This window comes from Gopherus flavomarginatus, chromosome 4 (genome assembly GCF_025201925.1).
Source record: "Gopherus flavomarginatus isolate rGopFla2 chromosome 4, rGopFla2.mat.asm, whole genome shotgun sequence".
Taxonomy (NCBI): Eukaryota; Metazoa; Chordata; order Testudines; family Testudinidae; genus Gopherus; species Gopherus flavomarginatus.
Window position 1 is genome coordinate 6,930,855 of NC_066620.1, and position 8,813 is coordinate 6,939,667.

Genomic DNA, 8,813 nt, shown 5'->3' on the forward strand with positions numbered 1-8,813 from the left:
GGGGTTCAGGGGGAGAAGGGGCGGAAGGGGAGGAGGATGGACGGGGGGTACATGGGGAAGGGGCGGAAGGGGAGGAGGATGGATGGGGGGGTGCAGGGGAAGGACGGGGGGTACATGGGGAAGGGGTGCACGGGAAGGAGGGTGCAGAGGAAGGGGGCTCAGGGGGAGAAGGGGCAGAAGGGGAGGAGGATGGACGGGGGGGTGCAGGGGAAGGACGGGGGTTACATGGGGAAGGGGAGCAGGGGTAAGGACAGGGGAGGGGTGCAGGGGTAGATGGGGAAGGGGGGTGCAGGGGAAGGGGAGGAGGATGGACGGGGGGCAGGGGATGGACGGGGGGTACATGGGGAAGGGGTGCAGGGGAAGGACAGGGGAGGGGTGCAGGGGAAGGACAGGGGATGGACGGGGGCTGCATGGGGAAGGGCTACGGGGAAGGGGAGGAGGATGGACGGGGGGGTGCGGGGGAAGGAGAGGGGAGGGGTGCAGGGGAAGGGGGGTGCAGGGGAAGGGGAGGAGGATGGACGGGGGCTGCATGGGGAAGGGCTACGGGGAAGGGGAGGAGGATGGACGGGGGGGTGCGGGGGGAAGGACGGGGAGGGGTGCAGGGGAAGGGGGGTGCAGGGGAAGGGGAGGAGGATGGACGGGGGGGTGCGGGGTAAGGGCAGGGGAGGGGTGCAGGGGCGCATGGGGAAGGGCTGCGGGGGGAAGGGCAGGGGAGGGGTGCAGGGGAAGGGGAGGAGGATGGACGGGGGGGTGCGGGGTAAGGGCAGGGGAGGGGTGCAGGGGTACATGGGAAGGGCCGCGGGGAAGGGCCGGGTTGCAGAAGGGCGAAGCCGGGGGGCGGCCGGACAGGGGCCCGGCCCGGCACTGACCTGTCACGCTGGCCCGGCTGACCCGCTGGATTATCGCCTTCATGCTGCCGAGGCCGCGGAGCCAGGCCCGGCCGGGGATCAGCGGCGGGACCCGGAATCAGCGGCCGCGGCCGCCCCCTCCAGGCCCCAGCGGGCACTGCCGCAGCCCGGCCGGGAGCCAGCGCGGGGCGAGAGCTCCGCCCCTGGTGCGGGGAGGGGGACGGGACAGCCCCTATGGGGAGAATAGGGGCATTCCCCGCCAGGGAGGAATAGTCCGGGGGGGGGGGGGGTGAAGCAGCCCCTATAGAAAGAGGGATAGAAAGAGGACAGGCCAGATAGGGGAGGAATTGAGGCAGACCCCATGGGGCGAATGGGGGACACTCCCTCTAGGAGTGGGAAATGGGGGGCAGTCCCCACAGAATGGGGGACACTCCCTTTAGCAGTGGGAAATGGGGGGCAGTCCCCACAGAATGGGGGACACTCTCTCTAGGAGTGGGAAATGGGGGGCAGTCCCCACAGAATGGGGGACACTCCCTCTAGCAGTGGGAAATGGGGGGCAGTCCCCACAGAATGGGGGACACTCCCTCTAGCAGTGGGAAATGGGGGGCAGTCCCCACAGAATGGGGGACACTCCCTCTAGGAGTGGGAAATACTGTCTTCCTTGAAAATGAAATCAGGATGTTTGCTCAGATACAAAGGTCAGGAGAGGATCTTGCTTCACAGCCTCATAGCCAGTCCTGGACATAGGAGAGCAGGCTTTGATGCTCTGACAGTCAGCAGAAAGGCTGCTATTGATCCTGGCTGGTTTTAACGTAAGGGATACATACACACAGGTGAGAGATCCTGGTTTTAGCTTTGTGATTGGTTTTCCTCCACATTTATGTTAAGTGACCACATTAGAGCGCTCTGTGCATGCCGCTATTCTGTTGCCACAGAAATAGCCACTTTCACCACAAAATTCCTGAGTGTCATTTTGCCATCACTTCCTGGTGGCCGTTAGCTTATCCCCTTGACAGCATATGCTAGTGGCGGTTTTAAAGACGGAGCAGAAGGCACTGACGTGGTGAGCCTTTTCAAGTTCAGCACAGCACTGAACTTTAAGGATGACACTAATGGCACCAACATTAAAGCAAGGAACAACTGACAGGCAGGGAAGTCACTCTGAAGAATCCCAAGTGTTGAGAAAGGCGGAAGCATGAGGTGGTAGAAATATGAACTAATTAATTCTTGGTGGTGAATTTGAAGAGATAGGGGCAGGGCCTGGGAACCAGCATGGAACTAATGAATTGTGTGTGTTCAGAAGATGGGGAGTAATTTCTCCAAGGTTAATTTCTCTAACCTTCACTGAGCCTGCTGCAAATGGGTTTGGCAAGCTCCACATCTGATGACAATGACAACTGAGGTAGAAAATTGGAGGGAAGGCTGTGGTAAAGGTTTGCATTGCACTTCTATCTGAAAAATGTCTTTATGCTTCTGATAGCACTTTTTATCTACTGGGACTGGGCGACAGGAGATGGATCACTTGATTATCTGTTCTGTTCATTCCCTCTGAGGAACCTGGCATTGGCCACTGTACAAACAGGAAATAATATATCAGCCTGCAACAACTGGCAGCAAAACTCAGGTCAAATAGTTGTACCTGAAACTACTTGTAATTCTTTTTTAAATGACTAGATTGCAAGTTGCTTGCGTCCATTTTAAAGGGAAAAAAGTGAATAAGGCCTTGACCTGCTTTATAATTTAAAGTGTGCCACACACTTCTTTTGGCAAAGAAAGATGATGCATTTCATTAGCAGGATAAATAGAAAGATCCATTTCCCCTCCACAATTACTCCATAACTAGGCCTACATGCTTCTTAAAATACACTTAATTTAAAAGGTCTTTATGAAAATCTGCCTTTGGTTGCAATAATAGTCTTCCATGGGAGCAGGACTAGATTCTTTAACTCAGTAAACTCCACCTCCACCCTCTTACTAAAAGCTTTCTTTGGCTGTTCATTCACCATTTCACAGAGCAGCACAGACACTTCTTTCAAAGTAAATGCAAATATCTCCCACGGATGGACTCATCCCTTACCTACACTACATACTAGCAACTGTCAATGATCATGTATAAGGCTTTTGTGTTATGGAGTTCGTCTATCCTGGAGATATCACACTTAGGTGTTTTTTGTTTTAAAGTCCTTGGCGATACCTCAAGCAGGAATTTCTTTTCTAAACAAAGTTGATTTTTTTGTCCTGTTTCAAATACTGCTCAATTCATGGCTGTTCTTATAGGTTTTTTAAATCTACCTCACTTTAAACAATGCCTAATTGTAATCAAAAATTAATTACTTGTGGATTAGCATCACTGCTATCAACATGGATTTGGGAATACTGATTAGTTACTTAATACTATAAATCCAGCAGAGGAAGCACAAAACATCTCTTAAGCACCTTTTAAAATTTTCTAGTTTTCTGATTAATCCAGAAGATGTTCTCTCCCCCCCACCCATTATAATTTTGATTCTTTTAAGTACTGCAAAACAATCAAGGTTTAAGAGATGAAAGATTTTACTCTATTCCCAATCTGAAGTTATTCTAAAGATAGCATTCCACATTTATTGCTCTATGACCTCCACAGCATGTGTGTTCAATTAGTAAGTTTAAAAAAAAAAAGCTGCTTCCATAGCTGCTACTGCTATAAAATCCTGCTGAGCTCTGAAAATTAAACTCTGTTCTTTCCAGTTTACTGATCTTCCCTAACCCAGATGAGATATAATATAGTGGTAGTCAAAATGCAATTATGGCAAACACCTCATTGGTAAAGATTCTGTAAATGGTACTTTGTAAAAAAGATATAATCAACTTAAAGTCTAAGTAATTTCAAGTACACCTTCCCCATGTTTGCAGTTAATGTTAATCTCTCCTCTGTTGCTGTCTGAAAGAGCCACAAACACAAGGAAAAATGTCAAAGCACTAGATGAGCAAACTGAAAACAAAGATATTTCTCTACTCTTTTCAGTTAGTGATCTCAGATGTTACTTGTAATAAAAGAAGGCTAGTCAATGTTTGCACAGTACTTTGAGTATGGCAAGTGCTGGGTAAGTGTTACATATCAGTAGTAAATAAAATAAATGTTCAGGCATCACTTTTATATTTATAGTAGGCCTTAACAATTCTCTTGCTGAAGTTCCAGCCAGAAAACAGACCAGCTCAGTCTCCCATATCTGTGGGCTCTGCAATACGAAGAGAAATAAAAACACATTTACCAGTACAGTAACTCTGTATACACACAGAGGTGACTCTGAATACACATAGTGAACTGGTCTGTGGAGTAAAGTAGTGGGATTCTCACCAAAGTGCTCTTCAGAGGGGAGCCACACTTTTAAGTTGTTGCTAATGCAACTTTACATATAAACAAATTGCTTCAAGAAAGTGACCTTGTAGAACAGTTGAGTCATGAACATCGACAAAGCTATTGGTGAGAGTGCAGTTAATATTGGGCACTATTTACACCTTTAACTTCACTCCTTTAGGAAAAAGAGATGAAACAGATGAGTTATTCCAACTGAGTGCAGTACACTTGAGTCACTCAATTGTGTTTATAAGAGATGAATTTCTATATTCTTTTATGTATTAAAGTTGGAAAATGGGACTGGAAGTAGATAACATGAGGACTCTCTCAAAAGCCAACAAAGTAAAATATAATTCACCTTACTGGAAGAGCAGTTGGTGTCCAAGATTGTGAATGTGAGACAATCTCTAAACTGACTGCAATTTCTTATTATCTGATCAAAGCTAAAGCTCTAGAGAGGAAATCATGTTAATTTAGTAGACACTACGTGGGGTGCAAAATCATTAAAATAAACTTCAAACTATACAGATTTAATTACAGGAAGTTTAATAATTTGTAACTTGTTTACTATTTCAGCCCTGTAAAAGTTTTTGGGAAAAAACTCTGTCTTTAACAGAGTTGAAAAGGTTTACTAGGCTTTGCAAATCATTCTGGAGTTTGTTGTTTTTTGTGGGCAGGAGAAAGTGTGTGTGTGTTTGTGGTGTATTTTTTTTTTAATTGAAATAAATAAAACCTGCTCTTCATCAAAAGACTTTTCATGTCCAAGCAAGCTATCTTGATGCAAGCCATTTCTCTTGCATACGTATCAAATTCCTAATTTTCAGGATCAGTTACTCTTCTGGACCAGGGCCATCACTGGTTGCAAAGAATGATTTCACGGTATCATACAGGTCACTTATAGGATGTGCAGCATTCTGTTTATACGTTATTGTTGATGTGAAAAAGGCATCTGCTGGTATTTCCCTTGGAAGTGTTCTTTCTTCATCTAAAAAAACAAAATTAAAAAAAATCAATTCTTAGGCACTCTCTCTCGTTTCCCTGCTTATGGCTGCCAACACAGTTGTATCAGGATACTGTAACAACTATATTTTTAGTCAGTTTGTGGCTCACTTAATTGCTTCCCAAAAATGTAGGAAGGAACAAAAGACATTTTTAGAAACAATTTAAAATCCAGTTTAGAACACAAGAACAGCCGTACTGGGTCAGACCAAAGGTCCATCTAGCCCAGTATCCTGTCTACCGACAGTGGCCAATGCCAGGTGCCCCAGAGGGAGTGAACCTAACAGGCAATGATCAAGTGATCACTCTCCTGCCATCCATCTCCATCCTCTGACAGAGAGAGGCTAGGGACACCATTCCTTACCCATCCTGGCTAATAGCCATTTATGGACTTAACCTCCATGAATTTATCCAGTTCTCTTTTAAACACTGTTATAGTCCCAGCCTTCACAACCTCCTCAGGTAAGGAGTTCCACAAGTTGACTGTGCGCTGTGTGAAGAACATCCTTTTATTTGTTTTAAACCTGCTGCCTATTAATTTCATTTGGTGACCCCAAGTTCTTGTATTATGGGAGTAAGTAAATAACTTTTCCTTATCCACTTTCTCAGCATCACTCATGATTTTATGTACCTCTATCATATCCCCCCTTAGTCTCCTCTTTTCCAAGCTGAAGAGTCCTAGCCTCTTTAATCTTTCCTCATATGGGACTCTCTCCAAACCCCCAGTCATTTTAGTTGCCCTTTTCTGAACCTTTTCTTTTTGTGTACTAAATGAAATTTAAAACATTTGAAAGGGCCAGTTTGGTACTGGCAGCTGAATTATTAAGCCATAACACTAATAAATGGCAGGAACAAATGAATAACCTTGACAGCCTTTTCGGCACTATCCGCCAACCAGTTATAAAACCAGATTGAAATTTTGGGTGTATTCTGGGGAGATTTACAAGACAACTGAACGCAAGACTAATCCTAAATATATTTGGCATGCATGTAAGCCACATGGATTTTGTGTGTGTGGACATGGTGTATTTTACAAGCATGTTGAGCTAACAAATTTTTTCTTAAGTGTGTTGAGTATAGACAGAGCCTAGGAGTGAAAAGCTCAATCTCCAAGATCATTCATGTTTGGCCCCTCTGCTGAGACTTGCCAAACAGTGTCAATGCTGGGTTTTTCAATAGCCTCAGCATTGCTGACATTTCCAAGCTAAAATGAACAACCAGGAAACAAAATGTTTTTGACACAAAACTGTCAGGACTTCTTTACATATCATCCAGCAGCAAATATCGGTGCAAGCTTCCCTCCCTCTTAGGCCCTTTGTAGCTCGCCTCCAAGTTACAAGTCAAAGGCAACTCACCAACTGAACTGTGGCCTAAATATTTACTGAGCCCTTCCTTGACCCCCTCCTGTTGCAGGCGCCGCTAAACGAGCGCACAGTGAAGTGTGGGTGCAAACTGGCGGCCCGCCACCCACTCGCGCAGGGGCTCTGCCGGCGCACTCCGGGAGTCACGTTTCTGAACGCCAGCGCTTCCAGCCGCCCCTAATCTCCCCGACGTTGGGACCACCCCGCCCGGCACCCGAACCAGGGAGCGCAGCGGGGCCGCCTGGTGTCCGTCCCCGCCCCCCCGCAGAGCCCGGGGCAATGCCAGGGAGAAGCAGCAGCAGGGACAGGCCAGGGGAAGGGCACCACGCACGGTGCTGGGCAGAGGCCACGCTGCGTCCAAAGCGCCCCGGGATCAACACTAACTCCCCACACACGCGGGGGCCCGGGCCCGGGCCCGGCCCCGCCCCCCGGGACACATCCGGCCCCGGCCGGCGCAGCGGGGGAGGCCTCAGGCGGGCCCTGCCCGTACCGGGCGGCAGCCGCTCCCCGCGGTGGCTCCACTTGTAGTAGAGGACGCAGCCCAGCAGGCTCCAGCTGCCCACGGCGTACAGGACGGCAAAACGCGCCTTCCAGCGCAGCGCCTGCAGCGGGAACATCCCCGGGCCGGGCCGCGCCGCCTGCCAGCAACGCCCGCGCCTATTGGCTGCGCGCAGCGAACCAATCGGGTGCGGCCTCCCCCAAAGGCTGCGGGGGGGGGAATCGGGCTCCTTCCGGGAGCAAACGCGGTCTCGCGCAGGCGCTCTGTCCTGGCCGGTAGCCCCGCCCCGGGGCCGGTCCTCCCTACAGACCCCGCCCCCGTGCCCGCCGCTCCCAGCCCCCTGGGCCGGGTTAAGGCGGAGCGGCCGCCCAGGGCCCCGGCTCAAGGCAGCGACCTCGGGCCGCTAAAAGGGAGCGAGGGAGGGGGCTCTGCGCGCCGCCCCGCCTCCAGCCTGTCCCCGCAGCTCCCATTGGCCCGTCCCACCACTAGGGCCGCAGGGCCGTGCCAGCAGCTGGCTGCTTCCGGGGGACGGCGTGGGGGCCACTGCAGGCAGGCAGGCAGCCAGAGCCACCTGCGGTTAGCCACTCCTGGCCGGAGCCTGCACCTCGCAGCCCTCCTGTACCCCGCGCCCTGCCCCGGGTCAGAGCCCCCTTCTGAGCCCAAACTCCTGTCCACCCCGTGCCCCGGGTCAGAGCCCCCTTCTGCCCCCAAACTCCTGTCCACCCCGTGCCCCGGGTCAGAGCCCCCTTCTGCCCCCAAACTCCTGTCCACCGCGTGCCCCGGGTCAGAGCCCCCTTCTGAGCCCAGACCCTGCACCCCTCCTGCACCCCCGCGCCCTGCCCCAGGTCAGAGCCCCCTTCTGAGCCCAAACTCCTGTCCACCCCGTGCCCCGGGTCAGAGCCCCCTTCTGAGCCCAAACTCCTGTCCACCCCGTGCCCCAGGTCAGAGCCCCCTTCTGCACCCAAACTCCTGTCCAGACCCTGCACCCCTCCTGTACCCCCACCCCATGCCCCAGGTTAGAGCCCTCTTCTGCACCCAAACTCCTGCCCAGACCCTGCATTCCCACCTGCTGCCCCAGGTCAGAGCCCCCTTCTGAGCCCAAACTTCTGCCCAGATCCTGTACCCCTACCCCGGTCAGAGCCCCCTTCTGAGCCCAAACTCCTGTCCACCCCGTGCCCCGGGTCAGAGCCCCCTTCTGAGCCCAAACTCCTGTCCGCCCCGTGTCAGAGCCCCCTTCTGCACCCAAACTCCTGTCCACCCCGTGCCCCAGGTCAGAGCCCCCTTCTGAGCCCAAACTTCTGCCCAGATCCTGTACCCCTACCCCGGTCAGAGCCCCCTTCTGAGCCCAAACTCCTGTCCACCCCGTGCCCCGGGTCAGAGCCCCCTTCTGAGCCCAAACTCCTGTCCGCCCCGTGTCAGAGCCCCCTTCTGCACCCAAACTCCTGTCCACCCCGTGCCCCGGGTCAGAGCCCCCTTCTGCACCCAAACTCCTGCCAAGACCCAGCATTCCCACCTGCTGCCCCAGGTCAGAGCCCCCTTCTGAGCCCAAACTCCTGTCCAGATCCTGTACCCCTGCCCCAGGTCAGAGCCCCCTGCTGCACCCAAACTCCTGTCCAGACCCTGCACCCCTCCTGCACCCCCACCCCCTGCCCCAGGTCAGAGCCCTCTTCTGCGCCCAAACTCCTGCCCAGATCCTGTACCCCTGTTGGTGTCACTCTGGCATAACCCTAGGTAACTTGGGAGGGTGGTAGACCACAAGTATCAATGAA

General features: G+C 52.0%; 2 protein-coding genes across 2 annotated transcripts in view; both read right to left on the reverse strand.

Moving 5' to 3' along the window:
* The window catches only part of DTD1 (D-aminoacyl-tRNA deacylase 1), a 102,144-nt gene extending 101,152 nt beyond the window's left edge, over window positions 1-992 (reverse strand). The window contains exon 1 of the mRNA XM_050951308.1: window positions 870-992. Within this exon, the coding sequence (XP_050807265.1) occupies window positions 870-912 (43 nt within the window). The 5' untranslated portion in view covers window positions 913-992. The remainder of the gene's footprint in view (window positions 1-869) is intronic.
* A 3,722-nt stretch (window positions 993-4,714) lies between these two features.
* Window positions 4,715-7,208, reverse strand: SMIM26 (small integral membrane protein 26). Its single transcript, XM_050951312.1, has 2 exons — window positions 7,036-7,208; window positions 4,715-5,170 (listed from the first exon to the last, which is right to left on the reverse strand). The coding sequence occupies exons 1-2, from the start codon at window positions 7,160-7,162 to the stop codon at window positions 5,016-5,018; spliced, it is 282 nt and encodes a 93-aa protein (XP_050807269.1). The 5' UTR covers window positions 7,163-7,208; the 3' UTR covers window positions 4,715-5,015.
* Between the last annotated feature and the right edge of the window lie 1,605 nt (window positions 7,209-8,813).